This window comes from Ailuropoda melanoleuca, chromosome 6, assembly GCF_002007445.2.
Source record: "Ailuropoda melanoleuca isolate Jingjing chromosome 6, ASM200744v2, whole genome shotgun sequence".
In the NCBI taxonomy this organism is placed as follows: domain Eukaryota; kingdom Metazoa; phylum Chordata; class Mammalia; order Carnivora; family Ursidae; genus Ailuropoda; species Ailuropoda melanoleuca.
The window spans coordinates 43,388,640-43,414,171 of NC_048223.1; the positions used below are offsets into that span (position 1 = coordinate 43,388,640).

The window sequence follows — 25,532 nt, forward strand, 5'->3', positions numbered from 1 at the left end:
TTTCTTTGTGTGATCTTCAATTTTTTTTCATCAGCATTTTATAATTTTCAGAGTACAGGTCTTTCACTATGTTGGTGAGGTTTATTCCTAGGTATCTTGCTGTTTTTGGTGTAATTATAAATGGGATTGATTCCTTAAGGTCTCTTTCTGCTCCTTCATAACTAATGTATAGAAATGCAACAGACTTTTGTATGTTGATTTTGAATCCTGAAACTTTCCTGAATTCACTTATCAGTTCTAGCAGTTTTTTGGTGGAGTCTTTCGGGTTTTCTATATATAGTATCCTGTCATCTGCAAATAGGGAACGTTTTACCTCTTCCTTTCCAATTTAGATGCTTTTTATTTCTTTTTCTTGTCTGATTGCTATGGCCAGGATTTTCAGTACTGTGTTGAATAAAAGTGGTGAGAGTGGATATCCCTGTCTTGTTCCTGACCTGAGAAAAACTGAGAGCTTTTCCCTCCTTAAGGATGATACTAGCTGTGGCATTTTCATCTATGGCCTTTATTATGTTCCCCATAAACCTACTTTGCTGAGGGTTTTTAATCATGAATGGATGTTGTACTTTGTCAAATGCTTTTTCTGCATCTATTTAAATGATCATATGGTTCTTATCCTTTCTTTTATTAAAGTGATGTTGTATGTTGATTGATTTGCAAATTTTGAACAACCCTTCCAACCCAGGAATAAATCCCATTGGATTGTGATGAATGATTTTTGCTATCGTTGGATTTGGTTTGCTAGTATTTTGTTGAGGATTTTTGCATCTGTGTTCATCAGAGAAAAAAGCCTATAGTTCTCTTTTTTGGTGGTGTCTTTATCTGGTTTTGGTATCAGGGTAATACCAGGCCTCATAGAATGAATTTGGATGTTTTCCTTCCTTTTTTACTTTTTGGAATAGTTTGAGAAGAATGGGTATTAACTCTAATTTATGTGTTTGGTAGAATTTGCCTAGGAAGCCATCTGGTCCGGGACTTTTGTTTGTTGGGAGATTTTTGATTGCTGACTCAATTTATTTGCTGGTTCTCAGTCTGTTCAAGTTTTCTGTTTCTTCCTGTTTCAGTTTTGGTAGTTTATATGTTTCTAGGCATTTATCCATTTTTCTGAGCTGTCCAGTTTGGTGGCATAGAGTTTTTCATAGTATTCTCTCATAATTGTTTGTATTTCTGTGGTGTTGGTTGTTATTTCTCCTCTCTCATTTGTGATTTTATTTATTTGGGTCCTTTCTCTTTTCTTTTTGAGAAGTCTAGCCAGGAGTTTATCAATTTTATTAATTTTTGAAAGAATCAGCTCTTGGTTTCATTAGTCTGTTCTACTGGTTTTTTGTTTGTCTAGTTTCCATATCATTTATTTTTGCTCTAATCTTTATTATTTTCTTCCTTCTACTGGTTTTGGGTTTTGCTTGTTCTTTTTCTAGCTCCTTTAGGTATGAGGTTAGGTTGTGTATTTGAGATTTGTCTTGCTTCTCGAGGTAAGCCTGTCTTGGCTATAAACTTCCCTCTTAGGACTGCTTTTGCTGGGGCGCCTGGGTAGCATAGTCATTGAGCATCTGCCTTCAGCTCAGGGCGTGATCCCAGCATTCTGGGATCGAGCCCCACATCAGGTTCCTCCGCTGGGAGCCTGCTTCTTCCTCTCCCACTCCCCCTGCTGTGTTCCCTCTCTCGCTGGCTGTCTCTCTGTCAAATAATAAATAAAATCTTTAAAAAAAAAAAGAGGGCGCCTGGGTGGCACAGTGGTTAGGCGTCTGCCTTCGGCTCAGGGCGTGATCTCGGCGTTATGGGATCGAGCCCCACATCAGGCTCCTCCGCTATGAGCCTGCTTCTTCCTTTCCCACTCCCCCTGCTTGTGTTCCCTCTCTCACTGGCTGTCTCTATCTCTGTCAAATAATAACTAAAATCTTAAAAAAAAATAAAAAAAAGGACTGCTTTTGCTGCCTCCCAGAGGCTTTGGGTGCCCCAGTGGTAACACTTCATAAGACTATAGTATAATAGCTGTATTAGGTCACCAGGGCTGCCATAAGAAAATGCCACAGACTGAGTGGCTTACACAACAGAAATTTATTTCCTTACAATTCTCGAGGATAGAGGTCCAAGGTCAAGGGTCGGCAGGTTAATTTCATGAAGCCTGTCTTGTAGATGGCCATCTTCTTTCTGTGTCCTCAGTGGCCTTCCATCTTACACGTCCGTGTTCTAATCTCTTCTTAATAGGACATTATCAGATTAGGGCCCACTTGTAGGAACTCATTTTATGTTAATCACCTATTTAAAGACTCTGTCTTTAAATACACTCACATTCTGAGGTATTAGGAGTTTGAACTTCAACATACGACATTTCAGTGGACAGAAATCAGCCTATAATAAATATCATAACCAAGCTGTTGATGTTGAAACAATCCATGGGTCTAACTTAGATTTCCCCAGTTTTGTGTACTCATTTGTGTATGTGTGCACATGTGTGTATATGTGTGTGTGCATGTGTGTATATGTGTGTGCATGTTCATATGTGTGTGTGCATGTGTGTGCACGTGTGTATGTGTGCATGTGTCTATGCGTGTGTGTATGTGTGCCCGTGTGTGTGTGTATGTGTGCACATGTGCAAGTGTGTGCGCACATGTGTACATGTATGTGTGTGTGGTGTGTGCGCATGTGTGTGCATGCGTCTGTGTGTATGTGTGCATGCATGTGTGTGTGAGTGTGCATATGCCTGTGTATGTGTGCGTGTGTATGTGTGTCCATGTGTGTATATGTGCGCGGGTGCATGTGTGTGGATGTGTGTGTGCATGTGTGTATATGTGTGTGCATGTGTGGATGTTTGCATGTGCTTGTGCGCACGTGTATGTGTGTATGCATGTGTGTGCGTGTTTTTCTGTGTGCAAGTGCGTGTGTGTATATGTGTGTATGCGCATGTGTGTATGCACGCGTGTGTGTGCGTGTGTGTATATGTGTCCATGTATACGTGTTCATGTGTGTGTGCATGTGTGTATATGTGTGTGCGCATGTGTGTATGTGCATGTGTGTATGGGTTTGTGGGGGCAGTCTATGCGTAGGTCTGTGTGTATGTGTATATGTGCATATGTGTTCGTGTGTGTGTATAGGTCTGTGTGTATGTATGTGTAATATATATATATATATTGAGTTCTATACAGTTTCATCGCTGTGTGGGTTCATGCATTTACTACCACAGTCAAAATACTGAACAGTTCCGGGGCACCTGGGTGGCTCATTAGGTTAAAGCGTCTGCCTTCGGCTCAGGTCATGATCTCAGGGTCCTGGGATAGACCCCACATCAGGCTCCCTGCTCAGCAGGGAGTCCGCTTCTCTCTCTCTCTCCCTCTGTCCCTCCCCAGTGCTCATTCTCTCTCTCTCAAATAAATAAAATCTTTGAAAGAGAGAGAGAGATTCTAAGCAGTTCCAACTCCTTAAGGATCCTTCATGTAGCTCTTTTACAAACACACTCACATCCTTCCTGCCTACCCACCCCAGCGCCTGACCCGACATCCACTCATCTGTCCTTCATTTCTGAAACTGTCATTTCAAAATGTTATATTAAAAGAATCATACAGAGTGTACCCTTTGGGATTGACTTTTCTCACACATCATACTCGCCTGGAGGTTCATCTAAACATTGCCTGAACGGCAGTTGGCTTCTTTTTATCACTGAATATTGTTCTGTGTGATGATGTCCCACAGTTTAACACTCACCTTTTAAAAGACAGCTGGGCTGACTCCAGTTTGGGCCTGTCACAAATAAAGCCTGCTCCTAACATTCCTATGCAGGTTTTATTATTTTTTTTTAATGAACATAAATTTTCATTTCACTGGGATAAATGCCCAAGAGTGAAAAGACTGAGTTGTATGGTAGTTACCTGTTTAGTTTTGTAAGAGACTGCGTGCCTGTTACCCAGAGTGGCTGTAACAGTTTACATTCCCACCAGCGATCTATGCTGGCTCCAGTTTCCTCCCATACTTGCCAGCATTTGCTGCTGTCACTCTTACTTTAACCACTCTGTTCGGTGGTGTGTGCTAAGACAGAAGGGCTGGAGGGGCTGGGGGTGGTTAAGCTCCAGTTTTGTAATTTCTCTTGAGGGCAGGAGAGGAACAGAGTGCTCTGAGTGTCCTTCATAATGGCTTCAGTTGCCTTAACAAAGTGCAGTAGGCTGAGGGAAGTCACAGAAGTTTATTGTCTTGTAGTTCTGGAGGCCAGAGTCCAGGGCCTTGGTTCCTGGTGAGAGCCCTTTTCCTGACCTGCAGGCAGCTGCCTTCTCACTGTGTCCTCACCTGGCCCTTCCTCCATGGGGCCACACGCAGGGAGAGAGACGGTGCTCTCTACTTCTTAAAAGGTTGTAGCCTTGTCAGATCAAAACCCTACCCATCTAAGCTCATTTCACCTTAATTACCTCCTGAAAGCCTTCTCCCCAATCACAGTCACATTGGGGGTTGAGGGCTTCAACAGAGGAGCTTGAAGGGGACACAGTTCAGTCCATAGCGATTACTTCATCCCCACTTGCTAGAAACCTGAGGGGATTTTCTCTGATGTTAAGGGCAAGAACCGGGTACATCTCAGGAAAGTTGGGGGCTCCCCTGAGCCCATGACTTTTTAAATCTCAAGCCAGCCAGGTGCAGCCTCCAGCATTCATCCTTACAGTGCTCATTTCCTTTCCTGTTTCAGGCTCCAACCTCTGCTCCTGGTAAGCTGTGAACCCTTGGCCTGTCTCTACAGTTTTCAGGGCATTGCCCTGTGACCACAATTCTCTAAGATTTCAAAGAGGAGTTGTTGATCTCAGTTTACCTAGCCTTTTTCTTATTGGGGAGATGGAGTTCTTTACGCGTCAGACCAGAGACCAGAACTGATATTATGTTTTTAATTTGGGTTTCTGTATGTTCACTGTTAGGACATAGAAATGTGATGGGTTTTCATCTGCTAGTCCCACCACCTTGCTGAGCTCACTCATTAGTTCTTGGGGCAGGGGAGGGGGGAGTTGCCACGTGTGGCTTCTCAAACCTGTGCCGTCCCTGGAGTCAGTCCCATGGCTCTTCTCTCCCAGTGCCGCGTCTGCCCACATGTGGCCACTGAGTGGTTCTGCCGTGGGGACTGCCTCAGACCCCTGGGGAGTGGGTGGCTTGTCTGGGCTCCCAGCTCTGGGTGTTCGTGTCCACAGTGAGTGTGTGGTAGCCTTGCTTAGGCCTTCTCCATCAGGAAGGTAATTCCTGGGTTGATTTAAGATGAAAAGTTCAGACTGGATTTGTGTGCAGACCAACTTCCTTGAAACAACCCATCTGGGGCTTTCTTGGGCCTCCTGTCCCCTTTTGGGCTTATTTCTAGGACACTGTAAATGGATTCTAGGTATCCATTTGTTTTTTTTCCCTCAGCTTTTTAGTATAAAAAGTATAAACACACAGAGAAGTTGACGTAATATACACTGGCCAGTCCCACACTACAACCTTAATCTGACAGTCATTAACCGTGCCGTAAGAACTTCAGTTATTTGTTTACACCGGTCTTCGTAGTTCTCTATACTGTGTGTATGTCTGTGTGTTTTCAAGCCATTCAAAAATAAGTGACAGATACAGTGAGACTCGGCTTCTAAATAGTTCACAGGCAACTTCTACCTAACCACAGTCCTACTGTAACAGCTGAGAAACCTAATCGTAGTTATCTAACACTCTCCAATATTCTGACCATATTTACATTTCTCTAATTATTCAAAATGTCTTCTACGGTAAATTTTTTGGAACTAGGATACAATTGAGGGTGATGCATTCAACTGTCAATGCTGTTCTGCTGGCAGAAACAGCTGCTTGCTTGCGCTCACAGAACCTGTGGGTCAGGGGTTTGTACGGGACAGATGGCCCACCTCTGCTCCACATCACTGGGCTGGGAAGACTGGAAAGCTCGGGTGACCCAGAGGCCGGGGCTGGAATCATGTGCGGGCTCCTCTCTGTGGGGCTCTGCTCCTGGAGGGAGTGTCACAGGGGGCACCAGGAGGACCACACAGCAGGCAGGCACAAGGTTTCTGACCTCAGAAATCACTCCATGTCACCCTCACCCAGACCCTGCAAGACACAGGAAGGGACACAGACTCCCCTGGGTCGGGAGTGTCCAGGTCACCCTGCAGAAGGGGATTTGGGGGGAAAGTGCCGTTGAGGCCGTCTTTGGAAAATATGGTCAGTCTGCCTCGATGTGTTTAGTCTTTTTAACCTGGAACACCCGATACACCCCCACAAGCTGTGTCTTTGAGGAGGACCTGGCACTTGTCTTGTAGGCCGTCCCACATTATGGATCTGACGGCATCCTTCAGTTCTTATACTTCCTTTAAATTGGACACTAGCTGTAAAGGCCCCATCAGGTTCACAGTAGCCTATGTGGCAGACATCCACTTGTTTTAAAATGTGACCAGGGGATAACTGCTAGCGTCCTGTTTTGTCTTCTGCAATAAAATCCAGATGAGTGCAAGTTAGAATCGAGGAGGTGACGGACACAGACACGGAGAGACAGAGGGTGCCCCGCGCTCCCGGTGGGACACTGCAGGGCACACGCCTGAGCCTTGTGTGCTCAGATGGGGAAACATGAGGAGCGTCTGGCAGGCCTCCAGTGAGGAACTGTTAAAAGGGAGAGGAGGGGAGGGCCTGTATCTGTCAACATTTTCAGTGTCACACTAGCCAAAGGCCACAGAAACATCCCAAATTCAAGGAGGCTAAAACAGCCTGCCAGCTGAAGGCGCTGCCTGAGGGAGGGAGGGGCATAACTGGGCCAGTTGACAGAACTGGGATGCAGGTGGTATGATTCATGTCCTGAAGCCAGACGTTCCTGACAGCCACATGAGAACACACTCACCTCCTTAGGAAACAGAGAGTGCAGGGCTGTGGCTCAGAAAACCACCTCGCACGTGTGCGTGTGTGTGTGTGTGTGTGTGTGTGTGTGTACACTTGTGTGCACGTACCTGCAGAGGGCACCTGCCACAACGCGCACGGGGGATGCTGCCAGCCGGTGAGCCTGGGTGAAGGGTGCATAGATGTTTTCTGTAATAGCCTTGCCCCTGTTGTAGAAGTTTGAAATTACTTCCAAACAAAGCCTGAATATTAAAGGTAAACAGAAGAAAATTTACTGAAGGAAGATTCCATTTCTGGCTGTTAATAAAATCCAGGCTGTCCTCAGAGAACAAGATGAATGTGTATCAATACTGAAAAACAGTTCTAATCTTCACAATGAAATGCGATAAACACAGATGTAATGGCCATGAGCTTGTGATGTGTTGAAAACATCTCTTTACCCTCAGTTCTGAGATTTTAAGGACAGGACGAGGTGACAGTGTCTTTACGAGAAGAGGAGGAGCAGTGTTCAGGAGAAAAATGTGTAGACTCAGTGAGCGTGAGTAATCCAACTGAAACAACTTCAGGGTTCCATCATCTGCTTCTCAAATCCTCAGAAACATGATAATAACATGGCTGTTAGTGTGGTCCCGGGGAGAGAGGTACGCGTGCGTTGCCGGTAGCGCTGGAAAGCGGTTCTAAGGACGCCGCGTTGCAGACACGGGGGCTGCTGGCTCTTGGCCTTGAGAACGGACTGCTGTGGGAAAAAAGCAAATAAGCAACAATGCAGTTTATATGAAGATATTCACAACAAATAGTTGAAAGTAACTGGCATTTCCATGGTGAGAGGTGGTGGGAGCAAGGTTCATGTTGCTGTTCCCGCTCGTGGCGCCTTCGCCTACCCACCCAGCGGGCGTCTGCTGCCCATCGCTGTCTGCTGGCCAGCGGACACTGAGAAGCAGCAGAACATGCAGTCGAATCACCGCCTGCACCCTGCTGAAAGCTTTGCTTCTGTGTTTAATCACAAAGGTCGGAGGAGACTTTGAGGAGCTTCCTCGACTTTAAGTTTAATTAGGTGTTTTCCTTCAGATTGTTTAAATTATAATTGGAAATAACCATGACAGAAATGAAAAAAATATGGAAGGTCTTCAGAGCAGTGGTTTGTATGTTCATGACGTAGCCACCTCTGATGGTCCAGACGTGTCTCGTTTCCTCCAGGGAGTGGAGCAGGCTTTCTTCTCCGTGGCACGGTGGCATCTGGGACCGGGTCAGTCCTGCACTGGGGGATGCTGAGCGCCTCCCCCACAAGATGCCCTTCGCCATCCCCTCCACACCTGTGATAACCGGCAGTGTCTCCAGGCATTGCCAGATGTTCCTCGGGGAACACAATCGTCCCTGGTCGGGAGCCACTGGAATGATCTGAATTGAGCTACTGGTTTAAAAAAAAAAAATAACTTTGTCATCTGTATTTTAACCCATTTTGCTCCAGAGCCAGAAATGCAAGGATGAAGTGTCCCAGCTGAATCACAAGGTCCTTCAGCTAGGAGAGGAGGCCTCTCTCCACCAGGCCCAGACGGAGAAGAACCGCTTCACCATTCAGCTGTTAACAAGGAGACTGGAGGAGGTGGGCCAGCAGGAGGAGCGGCAGGTGAGGGGTCTGAAACATCAGGAACAGCCTTAAAATGCCTGGAGGTAGACTCATCCCTCAGGTAAAGAGAGACTCGATGAGTACATGCCCTGGAAAATTTGTAGACTTCAGCAGCTTTGGCAAATCCTCGATATCTAGAAAAAGTAGCGGAAAGGAATTAAATCCTGATGCTAGGAGAGTGAGTGCGTAGACCTCTCAGGAGGACGTTGGGACAAAATATACATCAAGTGCCTCGAGTGTCGGTGTGCCGGACTATAATTCTGCTTCTGGGACTTTTATCTGATCATCGTGGAAAGACTTAGCTGGAAGTATTTTCATGCTGTGGTATATATAATAGCAAAAAAATTAGAATTCACTTGGATCTTGAGTAATACTGAGTGAGTAAATTATGGTGCAGCCATTAAAAGTCATGTTTCCAATAATATTTAATGTCGTGGGGAGATGCTCAAGACATGATGAAAGCGCAGCACCCGTACTAGTCTTACCGCTGGAAATGCGTATTTGGAGGAAGGGCTGAGATCACAGCACAGTGTCAGGTGTGGTCCTCAGGCTGCTGGGATGATGAGTGATTTAAATTTCGTAGTATTTGCTTTCTGTACATTTCTGAAGTTTCTACATTAAACATATCAATGCTGAGATATTTCTTACATTTGTGAAATTCATTTTTTAAAAACAGGGTGAGCACATCCAAAAACTTGAACTCAAACTCGAACACATGAATCAGGAACATCAGAGCCTGAGACTGTCACAGTCACAGCTGACAGAGAGCCTTGAAGAAAGTCAAGACCAGGTGGGTGTGCATGATGGCCAGTGGCTGGGTCTCAGCTGGAAAGAAAGTCAACATGGTTTAGCACTGACAGAGCCTTGCCAGGACTGGTCTGGCCCAGAGGGGTTGTTGGGCTGGCCTGAGGTTACATAGCTGTCTGGGCACTACGGTCCCAGGACTGCAGTCGAGCCTCCAGGGGTGGTTGAGCCATCTGTGGGCAGAGCTGTGCTTCGGTTTATGCACAGGGGAAGGAGGCCATTAAGCAGTGCTTTTGGGTGTGACATCTGCAAATCAGAAGAGCAAGGAGAGTGACAGGTGGCTTCTGAGGTGAGGGGGTGGCGTGAGATCCAAGGACACAGGGTGGAGTAGTCCCAGTGGTTAGCAAGCTTGGTGCCCCTGTCCAACACTCACACAGGCTTATGTGTGCACAGAAGCCCTGAAATTGCACACATGTGTGGGTGTCAAGGTCCTGCCTCCTGCCTTCTCTCCTGCTCCAGCATTTATCCAGTGCGCCAGGTTCTCAAGGTGCAGAGATAGGGAGGTGGAGAGATTGCAGTCTCAGACAAGTTAAAAGTGAGCAGGACGGGCCAAGCAAGGACCTTGGGGTGCCCTGACAGCGTGAGGTGCAGGGACACAAGAGAGGGGGAGCTGGTTCTTCCTAGGGGAGCAGCAGGGAGAATGTCAGGGGTGTGACTGCGGGAGGTGCCCTGAGGGCCCAGTGTGGACTTAGATGTGGGGTGCGCTTAGAGGGCTGGGGGCTGCAGGAAGGAAAGAGGGGCCATGGGAGAAGGTCCCAAGCGTGGTGTGGGAGGGGTCTCTACCCACTGGCCTGAGGCCCAGGACCATCCTCCCTTGAGCGTGGCACCTGCATACCTCCCTCACTGAGCCTCTTTACAGGCTACCCAACAGGCCCCTGGCCTTACAGCTGGACTTGCTGTGGGCACCTCCCCCACATACCCAGGGCCTCAGGACATGCTTTGGGGGGCTCACGTGGGCTCTCGGCCTTCCCACTGCAAACAAGCACTATTCTAGAGGTGCTTCTGAGCATTTGGGGGATCCCTTCTCTGTCTTTCTTTAAGCCTGAAGGGAACCTTGAGAAATTGCCTTGACCAGTTTCAGGCTAGGAGTCAGCCATTGTCACGGGCAGAAGATACCTTACTTAAGCAGTCCTTCTGTGACGTGAGCTGGTTTCCCCTTCTTTGGGGTTTAGAAGAAGACCCCCAAAACTACATGGATGAAAGTTCCCATGAGGGAAGTAAGAGGAGCCTACAGGGTACTTAAGGAACCTTTGGACGGGCTGCGGGAAGGGTGGGCGTGGAACCACGCAGGAGGGAGCCAGGGCCATCACTGGCACTCTTGTGAGTGGTTCTGAAGAGGAGGGTCCAGAGGTAGAGAGAGAAGCTTGGACAGGTTTAAGCAGGGAGCAACTTGGGGGGAGACCATTACAGGGCCTGGCAGAGGGACTCTGTGCAGCTCAGAGTGGGGTGTGGGAGCAGAATGCTGCACGCATCACACGCCCCTGGGAATCCCAGTCTTGGCTCGGTTCTGAATTGCAGCATGTCATGCCACCCCGAACTTGGCAGCTGGTAACACAGTTTACCATTCTCCTTCACGGTCTGTGGGCCTGCCGGCGCACCTGGTCTCGGGGGGGCCGTCGCAGTCCAGTGGGGTTGGGGTGGGTGTCATCTGAAGGCACAGCCGAATCACGTGTTTGAGAGCCCTTGGCTCTCAGGCTGGTACGTGGGGTTGGCTGGTGCCGGGGGGCGCGTGGGTGCTGTCAGCTGGAGCACCCGCACCTGGCCTCTCAGTGGCGTGGGGTTCTCTGAGTGCAGCAGCAGGGCCGCTCTGATAGGAGAGGCGACCCGGTGTCCTTAGAGGAGCAGACAGAGCTGCCAGGCTCCTTAAGACTGTAGCACGGCATTCCAGAACATTACTGCCCCCACATCTCTTGGTCCAGCTTGGATTCAGGAGGAGGGCACAGAGCCCACCTCTCCATGCGGGAGGACACAGTCCCCACCTCTCAGCACAGAGGGCAGAGCCCCCATCCCTCAAGGGGCAGGAAAAGCAGCTTATGAGCTCAGGTGGGCAGAGCCGATTGCTGAGGCGGCTCGCTGCCATGCCCCAGCTCCCGGAACGCGACGACCCTCATTTCCCGGCTGTGGGCGGCCCCAGTGCTCTCTGGAGACATCTTCCCCTTGCTATGTGATGGTGGAGGTGGGGTCTCCAGAGCTGGTCCGGGCTCCAGCTAAGTCTCCCTTCCACCAAGAGGGAGATGAGGGGGCTCAGGAGGCAATCGAGGTGGGGGGCAGGGGTGGAGGGTGTTACGGGCTGCTTGCCCTGCACAAAGAGCTGCAGGGTAAGGCCACAGACACAGAGACCTCGTGCTGGGCCAGACAGTGGTCTTCCCGCAGGAGCTTGTCCCAGGCACCAGGGTTCAGAGCAGAGGGATGGCTGTAGTGGATGGCGGCTAGGGGCATGGGGACAGAGTGCTTTAAGAACGAGCGGCATCAGGGTGTGGGGGAGTGCCGTCAGAGAGCAGGAGCACTTTTGGGATGGGCGGGTGCTCTGACGTGGTGTCACTAGGGCCTGGTCTGGGGCTTGGCTTCCAACTGGGGTGTCTGCAGGAGGACTGTCTGAAGCACGAAAGTCGGGCTACGTTTGTAGGGGTGTGTTTTCGAACTGGTTCTCCCCTCTCTGTACCTCTCTCTCAGGGTTCCCAGACCCAATTCCAGCATCGTATAGGGGGCTCCCCAGACACAACACACAATTATCAGACACCAGCAGGGTGTCTGAGAATTCAGTTCTGTTATGACATTGTCCGCCTTGAGACAGCATCAGACCCCCAGGTGAGGGGTTTAGTCCTACGAGACTGCCCTCCTCCCACCTCAGAGGCCAGCTCCGGGCCCAGGTTTTTTCCTGTGCTTCTCACCAGCCAGTTGTGGATTGGAGCCTTCAACCACCTCCTCCTGGGGTTGGACTGATCTGCTAGCGTGGCTGACAGAACTCAGGGAGACACTCAACACTTCCTAGTTAAAGCATATGATAAAGGAAACCAATCAGTAGCCAGAGGAAGAGATCCGTAGGGCAAGGTCTCAAACATCTGTCCTCGTGGAGCTTGAGCCTGCCGGCGGCACATGGAAGTGTTCTGGTTCACCCAGCATGGAAGGTTTCCAGAAAAGGGGCCAGGGGGCTGTCCTCTTGGGTCTTTCCAGAGGCTTCATTACACAGTTGTGATTGACCAAGTCATTGGCCACTGGCTGTTTCAACTTCCAGCTCTTCTTCCCTCCAGGGAGGTGGGGGTGGGACTAAAAATTCCAATCCTTAGTCCTTAATCCCAGTCCAAAAATCACCTTCGGTAATAACAAGACATCTTTTTCAACTCTGTGGCTCTGAAGCATTTTCAGGACCTGTGGATGAGGACCAGGTGCCTCTGAGAAATGTATTTTGTGCATCTGGTCTTATACATCATTTTATTGCACTCTCCCAAGAGAGTACGGTAGCCGTTCTGGAAACCGTGTGGGTGTTTCTCTGGGATGACCCCTGTCCTAGGAATAGTCACACATTCTAGTGACGACGTGGTCCCCCGAGACGGCCCCTCAAGATGCACAGGGACACAGTGACCTGAGGCCTGTGGCCTCGTTCTCGCCCTACAGGAGCTACAGCTGGCCCCCTCCCCATCTCTCTGACCCCCCCTCAGACTTGCCCTAACTGTGACCCTTGACGGAGATACTTCCCTGTCCCATCTGTAGGGCCTCAGAGATGTGTGAGGGCTGACATGGCCAGTTATGGTGCCAAGGAAATTCTGAGTATTCTAGGTGAAGCCTCCAGAATCAAAGTGATTTAAATGATGTTTAATACAAGGATTGGCCACTTTATGCACAGTTCAGTAATAATGCACAACTTCAGTGAAATCTTGCCGTCCTCTGTGGTTGGGGAGCTGGGTGCTGGGGTGGCTTTGCACTTGTTGGCAGTGTCCCTTCGACGTTCATCATGTGCTCCGTTGCCCTCTGTGGCCATGGCCTCAGCTGTCAGGGCTGCGAGCTCTCTGCTTACAGGAAAATCACCGTGCATGGCCTGCGTGGGTTGCAGTAGTTACGTGGGCTCTCTGAAGTCTGCTGAAGGGTAAACCAGACAGAATACAGCCTGATTCTCCCCTGGGTGCAGAGCAAAGGTCAGCAGCACCACTTTGAGGACAAAGACCTGTGTGACTGTCTCTGTGCAGAAACTCTGGCCAAACCGGAGTGTGGCTGTCAGAATTCAGACGAATCGGTTCTTGATGAACCCTGCCTTTAGCTGCAGATTCGGGGACCAGAGGAGGGAGGATGCTTCGTGTGCCCTTGCGGTTGTAGGCTCTCTGCAAGCATGGAGCCTCGTGTGTCTGGTAGTGACCCCGTAGCTGTTGTGTCATGGCCTTCTCCCCGGGGCAGCTGCACAGAGCCAGGCTGGGGCTGAGGCTGGCACGGTCCCAGCACTTGGAGGACGTTCATGAGCTGCAGGAGCGGATGCAGTGGCTGGTGCCCGGGGACCGTGTGACCGAGCTGCAGCAGCTGCTGGAAGAGGAACGGCAGGCAGCTCAGCGGCTCCGCGAGGAGTGCCTTCTCCAGGAGGAAAAAGGGAGGCGGCTGGAAACACAGTGGGTGAGTGGGGACAGGGCCCCGAGGCCCTGCTGATGGTGATGGCGGTGGGGAGGTTGGATCACTGGTCACTCGGCCAAACACGGCCATCCCACCTCCTAGAGGTCTGGTTGCACCGCAGCCACAGAACCCCGATTTTCACTCTGAACAGTGTGGGACTCTGTCGTCCACCAGAGATGGATCAGGGAGGGGCGGCACCCACCCATTCAGGGACTGATAAGCCGGCTGACACGAAGGGTCTCTCTAGCATGGGGGCTGCACGTGTCTGTGGTAGGCCGCAGGACCACACACTCAGGCTGCGCGCAGGGCCAGAAATGTGATGATGCGGAGGCCATGAGTGCAGCTGGGGGCGACAGTCCCAGCCGTGGAGCCCTGTGGGAGTTCTCCTGATTTCAAAGGAAAGCCAGAAACTGGATTTTTACACAAACACATCCAGTTTCCAAATGATGCATCTGATTTAAAAAGAATCTTAAAATGTTTTGCGGGATGAAAAAAAACCTATCCACAGGCACACAAGGACTACAGAAGTTATTTATTGGGTGCACACAGATCTAGGTATCAGAGAAACAGAAATGAACACACACGGCAAAAGCCTGTGCCCTCCTGGAGCCTGCATTCTAGTGGGGGGAGGGTAAATGAAACATGAGTCATGAAGATAGCATGTCAGATGGTGGTGAGTTGATGAGTGCTATGGAGCGGGATGCTTTGCAGTCTTAAATAGGGGGCCGGAGGAGGTCTCCCCAATGTGTTACTTGAGCCAAGACCTGAAGGAGTTGAGAGAGCAAGCCTTCCACTTACCTGGGGAGAGTCCTTGAAGAGGTAGCAGGAGCAACATGTGCCAAGGCCCTGAGGTGGGTATTAGTTGGCATGTTTAAGGAGGGTGAGAGGGAGGCAGGAGGAGGGTGGGGGAATGGGAGGCCAGTGAGGAGTGGCAGACACCTGGGGACCCTGGCTGTGCACCAGACACTGCACTAGTTATCTACAGACCTAGAAAGAGAGCTTCTGCTTCAGAGGGGAGCAGGACACTGTTGCTGCAGAGGTTGGGATCCAGGCTCCACCACCTCCCAGCCGAGTGAGCTTGTCCAGCTACCTAACCTGTCTTTGCTTCAGTTTCCTTGTCTGTAAACGTTGGATGCCAGTGGTCCCCACCTCAGAGCATTAGTGCGAGGCAACCTCGAGTCGGCACACCTGACGTGCTCAAATAATCTGGCCTGTGCACCCTGTGTTAGTGTTTAAAGGACTGAGAAAACAACCTCCTGAAATGTCACAGGGCAGTTCATGAGGAAACACTGAGTGGGACGGTGTGGAGGTAGGAGCCCGAGGTCAGGGGGTGGGGGCTCCATGAGGAAGAAATTGGAGCAAGACTCGAAAGGTGAGTAAGATTCTATGTGTGTGAAGCGTAAATTCTATCGAAGAGTGATCTTTCGGCCTTGTGCAAAAATGGTAAGCAGGAGATAAGTTTGGACATGATAGAACGTTGACAAAATAAAGAAATTTAATCAAAAGTCCTTTAGAAATACTCAGTAACACGTTTGGGGAAACACGGTTTGGAGTCATTTATGATTAAATTCTTAGGAAGGCAGTCCATTAATTCTCCCTGAACTGCCAAGAGTGATGTCAGCTCTTGGCTTGGGGCAGAACACTCTTTGTCTATTTCTCTGTGCGGATGAAAGGTTATCTCCAGTCACTCCCAGATTTGTAGATTTTAGCTAATTTCCATTTTGAAGTAAGCCCGAGATTCTTTTTGAAATGTAAACTACTGGTCCGTGACCTTTTGTGGCAGGAAGAACATGAAAAAGAGCTTAAAGACATGGAAGAGCAGGTAGAAGAGGTGGGAATGGTTCTGAAGAACGTGGAAATGCTCCTACAAGAGAAAGTGGCTGAGCTAAAACAGCAGGTCAGTGATGGGCATCTGCCATTGCCACACGCACTTTCTCAACTGTTTCCTTCTGTGGGGATTCCAGTAGCTATTCCAGGGTGAGACCGTCCTCACAGAATACGGAGAGAGCCCCATGTTCGTTTGAAACCAGTGAACCTGGGGCTCCATCTAAACTTTGAGAATCTGAATATACAGATTTTTTCCGGAAGATGAACAGTTAAAAGCAATCAGTAGAAAAACTGATTTTGTTAAATATATACCCTAAGTCGTACATTGTGTGTATTGTGTTTTGGGAATTGTTTTTAGGTACATTTGAGAGGTGTTCACATAATCTCAGGAAGGACATTCATTCGTTCGTTTGTTCAGTCATTGGGCAGATATTTACTGAGCACCTGTCACGTATCCCAGCATTCATTGTTCTGGGAAGACCCTGAGATGGGCCCTCATGGGCCTTACACTCTGGGGTGGAGACAGACAATAACAAGAGAAATGACCTCAGGTTGTGAGAAATGCTCATTCTGAAGAAGAGATGGTGGTGGATGGGAAGTGGTGGGGATGGTTGGGGACCATTCTCTTCAGACATGGTGGGAGCAGACACCAATGACAGCCATGGAAGTTCTGGCTGTGCCCCCAGGCTGAGGCCAGGTTGGCTTTTTAGAAAGGATAAGCGCTCATTGGGCGGGACTCTACTGTGCAGTGTAGGGCTGAATGTGTGTAGCACCTCCAGTCAATGGGACAGCCATAAAAAGGAACCCACATGTCTCCATGGGTGCAGTGCAGGCAAATGTCCTCAGATGGGACCAAGAGTAGCATGTCAGCAGGCCACCAGGGAGATTGTTGTAGCTCAGGGGTAGGCAGGACTCACTCAAGGTCCGGAGTTTGCTTTTGTTTCAGTTGCAGTTGGAAGCCATCAGAAGATTTTAAGCAAGAGCATGATATGATCTATATATTTTTAAATAAATCACTCTGGGGGAGAATGGAAAAATTGGGGCTGCTATAGGGAGCAAGGCCAAAAAAAAAGGGCAGAGCTGTTGTGCTCGATGAAAGCTTACAGTCTAATTCGGCCAGCAAGGTCCAGTGGTAAGAACTGGCAGCCAAGCAGCCAGCACAGAGGGTGCTGGGAGGGGAGGCAAGGCTAGAAACAGGCAGGAGACACAGAAAACGGGCTTAACCAACACCAACTACTCTTAGCAGAGTTCTGTTCAGAGCTGGAAGAAATTGTGAGAATCTGTAGAAATATTTTTATTACAGAAATCAAATAAGTTTAGAGGGCTCCTGAAATAAGCCCAAAGGGATGAGACATTTGCGCCACCTCTTGTTCCCTGGGAGGTAGAAGGTCCCAGGAGGAGTTACACCCCCCTCCTTGACCATCCTCCTGTAGCTTCCTCCCTGCCATCCACAGACCCCCTCGCTGTGTCCCTGGCCAAGTGTCACCAACTCTCAGTGACCCCCACTGCTCACCTTACAGTCATTCCCTTGCAGGCACCCTGTTTGCTTCCTCTTGTCTGGCAAATCCCCAGACGTGGTGAAATCCTGTGGCTCCTGCACCCTTGCCCCTGTGAGGTCCCGTCCGCAGCCCTACACCTACCTTACCCCTCCCCAGAACTAGCTTGGGCTCTGGCCAAGTGAACCAGCCACCAGTGTCTGTGTGTGTGCTGCCATTCACGGTTCCTCCCTTCTCAGGGGCCCTCACTGCCCCTGAACCCAAAGCTTAGGGAGTACTGGCCCTGCCTCTGCTCCTGTTTACAGAAATACCTGCAAAGGACTGCCTGCACACTCTCACCTGCCCTCCCTTGTGTTCCCCTATGCCACTGGCTCAGGTCCAAAATCTGGGGGTGGTGATGGATACCCCCACTGTGTTCCCAGGGAGCCTGTCAGCTTAGCTCAGCCTTTTCTCGCCCCACCAGCCACCACTCCCAGCTTCATCCTCTGAGCCCTGCAGCATCCTTGTTTCCTCCTGTGCTCTGTTCTCGGTGCAGGAGTGGCAGCAGTGCTTTCCCAGTGTGACTGAGGTGCTGGCTGCTCTACCCTCCAGGCCTCCCACAGCCCTCGGAGTACAAGGCAGGGTTCCTATAGGGGCCTCCAGGCCTCTGCAGGACATAGTCCCCTGCCCTCAGTGCCTGCACAGTCAGTGTGGCAGCTCTCACTTCCTCTCAGTGGGCCTTCCGCCACCGTGCCCCTGTCATAGGCCTTTGGCTACTCCTACCACCCCCAGCTTGCCCGGCCTCTAGGCCTTTGCACCTCCCCCTCCCTTTGCCTGGAATGTTCATGCCCGGACAATCTCAGCATTCTGTCCCCTGCGTTATTCAGATTTCTGTTCATGTGTCAACAGAGAAGCCTTCGCTGTTCACCCCAACAAAAGTAGGGACTCCCTCCTTAGCTGTCTGTCCCCTCCCAGTGAAACCAGTAACTGGAGACTTAATAGGACTACTAAGTACACCTTAGCTGTCTGTCCCCTCCCAGTGAAACCAGTAACTGGAGACTTAATAGGACTACTAAGTACACCTGGAGACTTAATAGGACTACTAAGTACACCTTAATAGGACTACTAAGTACACCTGTAACTTTTCACCCAGACCCTTTTTGTTTGCCTGTAAACATCTCTGACTCTTCTTGGGGCAGACAGATTTGAGTCGTGCCCGCCCGTCTCCTCCTTCTCATTTGGCTCTTTCTCCTTTCCTTGCCGTGCACGCCATGCTCGGTGATTGTCTTTGCGGCATATTGGGCGGGCAGACTTGGGTTTGGTTTTGCACGGTTTTTTCTTAGCACTTGTCATGCCTCCACCCCACATATTTGTTTCTGGTCTGTGTGCTTCCATCAGAATATGTACTCCTGTGAGCAGGGCCGTTGCGAGGCACTGGCCCTACCTGTTGAATGAATGAATGCAGTTTTGACTTTCAAAGCCCAAGGCCAGGTACCCTGTGCCTTTGTGAGTGGCCTTGTGTCCCCATTGCGGTGGCTGTGGTGTATGGTGACCAGCCCACGCACCCAGGGCTTCGAGAGTGGACACAGTGCCAGGGTATGTGCTGGGTAACATGGTGGGTCTGCAGAGCAGATGGAGATGAACCAGAATGACATGTGTTACATTATGCTGGATCGTCCTTTTTGAAGTTGGTGATTGTGGTCTTTTTATATCTTCCATTTCATGGTAAAGTCTACTCTTACAAAGCTGACTTCAATTTTCTCTGCCTTATAATTCATCAGATTCTCAATTTCCTCTTTCACTCCAGGGTAACAAAAATTGTCATTCCACCCAGTGTTTGTCTCAGATGCCTAAGAGCCCTGAATCTGTGGTCTGAACATGCGGAAGGGTGGGAGGGCTAAGCTGTGATACACCGTTTCTGCATGAGATTCACAGGAAAGTATGGTTCTCTCTCCTCTCTAGTTTGAAAAGAACACAAAGTCCGATTTGCTGCTCAAGGAGCTCTATGTGGAAAATGCTCACCTGACGAAGGCACTTCAGGTCACGGAAGAGAAGCTCCAAGGTGCTGAGAAGAAAAACCGCATCTTGGAAGAAAAAGTTAGAGCTCTCAACAGACTCATCACTAAGATCGCTTCAGCTTCCCTCTCGGTGTGAAGGCTGCTTGTTTTCCTGGAATGCATTTTGAAAGAACATCTTTTAAAATTAAGCCACCGTGGTGCCATAATTTTCTAGGGTTCGTTGGCCATGCACCAGGCATAGAGGTTTCTGATTCTTTGTTCACCTCACACATGTTTAAAAGTGTCCGTTATGCCAGATGCTCAGAAAATAGACGTGCTGGAAAAGATGACATTTTTATTAGTGGTCCTGGGTAATTTCTTTAGGTAAAATTCCCAGTTTTGCTACCAATGGGTGAAACAGATTATGGAGGCTTTCGGCGAAGAAAGACTAAAAGGAAATGGTGAAATCAATTTCGATGTTGTACTTTTGACACTGGCTGCAGAGAGTAAAATGAAAAATAAGTGCTCTGGACAGTTTCACCCTTTCACTGTTACTGCTTTGGGTTTAGATTATTCGCATTCTCAATCTGGGTCTCTACAGAGTTTCTAGAAAGACTACTCGCTGTGGCTGTCAGCCCTGCTCCACCACAGGAAGATGTTGGGGGAGTGCTTACTGTAGGTCTGCGGACTCAGGGATGATAGTATCTATTCTGAATGCAATCTTTTCCTCAATGAAATGTCATCACACTGGAAATTGTATTATATGTAAAGAAAAAAAAACACTATAGTTTTATATCCAAAATTTATATAAGTTATGGTCATTTGGTTTATGTGAATAAACTACTATGAAGAGTCACTGTATTTACAAAAACTCTTTCCTATTAAAATTGTTTTAACTTCTAGGTATAACTTTTTTTAAGATTTTATTTATTTATTTGACAGAGAGAGTGAGAGCACAAACAGGGGGAGTAGCAGAGGGAGAGGGAGAAGCAGGCTCCCCACTGAACAGGGAGCCCGACTCGGGGCTCAATCCCAGAACTGCGGGACCATGAACTGAGCTGAAGGCCGACACTCAACCAACTGAGCCACCCAGGTGCCACTAAGTTTAACTTTTTTTAATTAAATATTTCAAACAAATAGAAAAATGGTTTTATAAGAAACCTGTGCCTGTCAATTAGACGTATTAAAATCCTTCTGTTAGGGTACAGATAGAGGTGTAGACCCTTTCTGTTGCTCTCAGCCTTCTTCCCCTTCTTGGAGGCAGCCCTACCCTGAAGCTGCTGCACTCCATCCCCTTCTGTCTGTACATTTACTCTACGTGCTTGCATAAGAACCTTAAAGCACTATGGGAAGACACAAAAGACTGGGATAGGGCACCTGGCTGGCTCAGTAAGGCATACAACTCTTGATCTAGAGTTTGTGAGTTTAAGCCCCACGTTAGGCATGGAGCCTACCAAAAAAAAGACTGGAATAGATGGAAAGATCAGTTCTTGAATGGGAAGGTTCAGCAACATAAAGTTGGCTCTTCTCAGTTAACTGATTAATGTAATATAGCCCCAATACAAGTGGGTGTTCCCTGCCCCGAGTGACTCCTTGTCCCAGAGTTGCACAGTTCTAAAGTTTACATGTAGAGCTAGATAAGCGAATAATAGGGAAAACTGAAAAAAGAGCAATAAATGGGAACTAGTTCTACTAGTTATTAAAATGGTCTCAGTAAAGTTTAGGTTACACGCTTGTATACGTTTGTCAAAACTCATCAAAAGGCACTCATCAAATTCTCAACAATATTTTAGCAAATGAAATCCAACTTCTTTGTTCACTGTGGGCTTCTGGCTGGGACCAGAGTAACGAGGAGATTGGATCTAGTAGTCCTGAACAACACTATCCAACAACTGACATTTATAGAACCCAACAACAGGTGAAGTGCACCAGAACATTTACCAAGACAGACCATATTCTGGGCCTTGAAAAAAAGTCATTAAAAAATTGAAAGGATTTAAGTCATACAAAGTGTATTCTCTGACCACAAAGGAATTAAATTAGGAATCAAGACCAGAATGATTATTTGGGAAATCACCAAATATTTGAAAACAATAATACCCATGCACTCAATAAGAAATCAAAGGAGAATTTAGAAAATATTTTGAATTGAATGAAAAATAAATACAATATGCCAAATTTGTGGGGGTGGAGCTAAAGCATCACTTTGGGGAAGATTCATAGCACTAAAATTCCTGTATTAGAAAAATGATCTGAAATCAATGACCTGAGTTTCCACCATTAATAACTAGAAAAAGAGCAAATGAAACCCAAAGTAAGCAGAAGAAAGGAAAAAATGAAGATCATAGTAGAAGTCAAGGAATAGAAGAACAGGAGACCTCATGCTAGGAGCTAAGCCTAGCCCTGGGGTCTGTTTTTGTAAATAGTTTGGCACAGCCACACCCATTCACTTCTCTACTGTCTATGCCTGCTTTTGTGCTCAGCATCAGAAACTGTGTGGCCCACAAAGTCTAAAACACAGGAAAAGTTTGTTGACTCCTGCAACAGAAAACAGGGCCAAAAAAAAAAAAGGCCAATGAAACCAAAGGTTGGTTCCTTGATAACACTGATAAAGTTGATAAACCTCTAGCCAGAATGATCAGGATAAAGGAGAAAAAAAATGTATGAATATAAGGAATCAGAGAGGTGACATCACTGAAGAATCTACAAAAAGCATAAGGCAGTATTATGAACAACATTATGCCAGTAACTTCAACAACACAGACAAAATGCAGAGGAAAAAAATACCAAAACTCATCCTGGAAGAATAAATAGCTTTATTATCTATAGAAGAAACTGAACCCTCCCACAAAGAAACTCCAGGCCCAGATGTTTTAAACATGAATTCTACTGAAGATTTAAGAAAGAACTAATACGAAGTCTATACAAACTATTCCAAAAAATTAAAGAGCTAGTATTTCCCAAACTCATTCTATGACAGGGTTATGTGGTCTTTCGACATGTCCCTTATGAACACAGATGTAAAAATTCTCAACAAATTTTAGCAAATCAAATCCAAAAAAAAAGTATTAGTGCATCATGACCAACTGGGGTTTACCTAGGAATGCACAGTTGGTTTAATATTGGAAAATCAATCAGCCACTGAAATTCATCATATTAACAAATTAAAAGACAAAAAAATATATGATAATCTCAATAGATGCATAAAGGGGATATGACAAAATCCAACATCTGTGGAGTAGAAAGAGGTTTCCGGTGGGGAGAAAAAATGGCAGAGGAGTAGGGGTCCCCTTTTTCAGCTGGTCCCCTGAATCGAGCTGGATACATACCTACCACACCATACTGAACACCCACAAAATCAGCCTGAGATGCAGGAAGATACATCTGGATCTCTACAAATGAACATCTCCAGTGCTGAGTATTGAGGTATGAAGCAGGGAGCCATGAATCCATGCACAGATATGGGAAGATAAACGGAAGGGGGAGGAAGCCACCGCGCTCGGGCGCCGGGAAGCAATAGCCACCTGCACTGGGGAGCTGACCGGACCCGTGGACCGGCACTGGCGAGAAAGCAGACTGAGACCATGAGCCAGAGAACCCGTGCGTGACCAGACTGAAACTGGGAGCTCGGAAGCCTGCGCGCAACCAGACTGAAAACCGGAGCTCCGGAGCACACACTCGAACTAGACTGAAACAGGGAGTTCAGGAACGCACGTGGGAACCAGGGGCGACTGCTGCTGGTACAAGCACAAAGGACAGAGACATGCCGGCCCTGGAACCGGCTGTGGGGCGCACAACCAAGGATGCAGTAGGGTTTTTAGCAGCAACGACAGAAGCGGAGTTAAAGTGGCCAAGAGAGCTCCGTGGAGAGAGGACTGTGATCTCTGTTCTGAGACAGAGGCTAGGATACGGCCACTGCTGCTCTGACTCTCAGAAGAATCACAGAAAACCGCCAGGGAAAGCCGCCAGAGAACAAAAGCCTGGAAATACCGGATCACAGTGTGCCCATCCCCATCCCCCCTCGCAGGGGACGGGGCAACTCTACCCAAANGGGCAACTCTACCCAAACAGGGTTGCCTGAATATCACCACGGCAGGCCCTCCCCCAGAGGGCAGGCTGAAAAATCAAGAAGCCCACCTCCCTAAGATCCCTATAAGACAAATGCACACTGCTTGGGTAATGGTCGATAATTTGGGCTCTGGGGATCCCCACAACCTCTCCTCATCAGAATGACGAGGAGAAGAAATCCCACACAACAAAGAAAAGATAATGAGTCTGTGGCCTCTGCCGCAGAACTGATGGATATGGATATAACCAAACCGTCAGAAATAAGAGTTCAGAGTAACAATGGTCAAGATGATGTGTAGACTTGAAAAAAATATTAGCGAAAATGTTAAGGAGAATATAGAATCTCTAAGGGCGGAAATGAGAGCGAATCTGCCAGAAATTAAAAATGCTATGAACCAAATGCAGTCTAAACTAGACGCTCTGATGGCCAGGGTAAACGAGGCAGAAGAATGAATTAGTGAATTGGAGGATGGGATGGTAGAAGAGAAAGTTGAAAAAGAAACATGGCTCAAAAAAATCCAATCTCAAGAATGCAGATTACAGGAGATTACTGAAACGGTCCAAAGTCAGAATCATCGGCATACCCAAGGGGGTGGAGAAAGAGAGAGGTTTAGAAGAGATATTCGAACAAATTGTAGCTGAGAACTTCCCTAATCTGGCAAAGGAAACAAGCATTCGTGTCCAAGAGGCAGAGAGGACCCCTCCCAAGGTCAACGAGATCAGACCTACACCACTCTCACATCATAGTGCAATTCACAAATCTTGGATCCAAGGATACAGTCTTGAAAGCGGCCAGGGGGAAGAAAATCCTTCCGTACAGAGGGAAAAATATCAGAATTACGTCAGGCCTGTCTACAGAGACCTGGCAGGCCAGGAGGGGTTGGCAAGGCATTTTCAAAGCTCTATCTGAGAAGAACATGCAGACAAGGATCCTTTATCCAGCAAGGCTGTCTCTCAGAATTGATGGAGAGAAACAGACCTTCCAAGACCGGCAGAAACTGAACGAATATGTGACCACCAAACGAGCCCTACGTGAGATATTAAGGGGGGTTCTATAAAGTAAAAAGGCCCCAAGAGTGATACGGGATGGAAATTTACAATCTATAGAAACAAAGACTTCACAGGCAACATGACATCTTTAAAATCTTATCTCTAAGAATCACTCTCAATGTGAATGGCCTAAATGCTCCCATAAAATGCCACAGGGTTGCAGATTGGATAAAAAGACATGACCCATCCATGTGCTGTCTACAAGAGACTCATTTGAACCCAAAGATACATCCAGACTGAACGTGAAGGGATGGAAAACCATTTTCATGCCAATGGACCTCAAAAGAAAGCTGCAGTAGCAATTCTCATATCAGACAGATTGGATTTTAAACTAAAGATGGTAGTAAGAGATACAGAAGGACACTATATTATTCTTAAAGGATGTATCCAACAAGTGGATATGACAATTATAAATATCTACGCCCCCAACAGGGGAGCAGGTAGATACACAAGCCAACTCTTAACCAGAATAAAGAGACATATAGATAATAATACGTTAATGGTAGGGGACCTCAACACTCCGCTCTCAGCAATAGACAGATCGCCTAAGCAGAAAGTCAACAAAGAAACAAGAGCTTTGAATGACACACTGGACCAGATAGACCTCATAGATATATACAGAACACTACACCCCAGAACAACAGAATACTCATTCTTTTCGAATGCACAGGGAACTTTCTCCAGAATAGACCACATACTGGGTCACAAAACAGGTCTCAACCGATACCAAAAGACTGAGATTATTCCCTGCATATTCTCAGACCACAATGCTTTGAAACTCGAACTCAATCACAAGGAAAAATTTGGAAGAAACTCAAACACTTGGCAACTAAGAACCATCCTGCTCAAGAATGATTGGGTAAACCAGGGAATTAAGAAGGAGATGAAGCAATTTTTGGAGACCAACGAAAATGAAAACACAATGGTCCAAAACCTATGGGACACTGCAATGGCGGTCCTAAGGGGAAAATACATAGCCATCCAAGCCTCACTCAAAAGAAAGAATAGAAAAATCTAAAATGCAGTTTTTATATTCTCACCTCAAGAAGCTGGAGCTGGAACAGAAAAAGAGGCCTAGGGGTGCCTGGGTGGCACAGCGGTTAAGCGTCTGCCTTTGGCTCAGGGCGTGATCCCGGCGTTATGGGATCGAGCCCCACATCGGGCTCTTCCGCTATGAGCCTGCTTCTTCCTCTCCCACTCCCCCTGCTTGTGTTCTCTCTCTCGCTGGCTGTCTCTATGTCTGTCGAATGAATAAATAAA

At 47.9% G+C, this 25,532-nt stretch overlaps 1 protein-coding gene and 1 long non-coding RNA gene across 2 annotated transcripts in view; one reads left to right on the forward strand and one right to left on the reverse strand.

The window, feature by feature from the left end:
• The window catches only part of NINL (ninein like), a 95,562-nt gene extending 75,506 nt beyond the window's left edge, over window positions 1-20,056 (forward strand). The window contains exons 20-24 of the mRNA XM_034663560.1: window positions 8,297-8,455; window positions 9,132-9,245; window positions 13,649-13,858; window positions 15,639-15,752; window positions 19,120-20,056. Coding sequence (XP_034519451.1) covers window positions 8,297-8,455; window positions 9,132-9,245; window positions 13,649-13,858; window positions 15,639-15,752; window positions 19,120-19,311 — 789 coding nt within the window. The 3' untranslated portion in view covers window positions 19,312-20,056. The remainder of the gene's footprint in view (window positions 1-8,296; window positions 8,456-9,131; window positions 9,246-13,648; window positions 13,859-15,638; window positions 15,753-19,119) is intronic.
• On the reverse strand, window positions 3,714-6,230 carry LOC117802657. Its single transcript, XR_004626059.1, has 2 exons — window positions 5,853-6,230; window positions 3,714-5,205 (listed from the first exon to the last, which is right to left on the reverse strand). It is a non-coding gene; the product is annotated as an uncharacterized LOC117802657 (long non-coding RNA).
• Window positions 20,057-25,532: the final 5,476 nt, after the last annotated feature.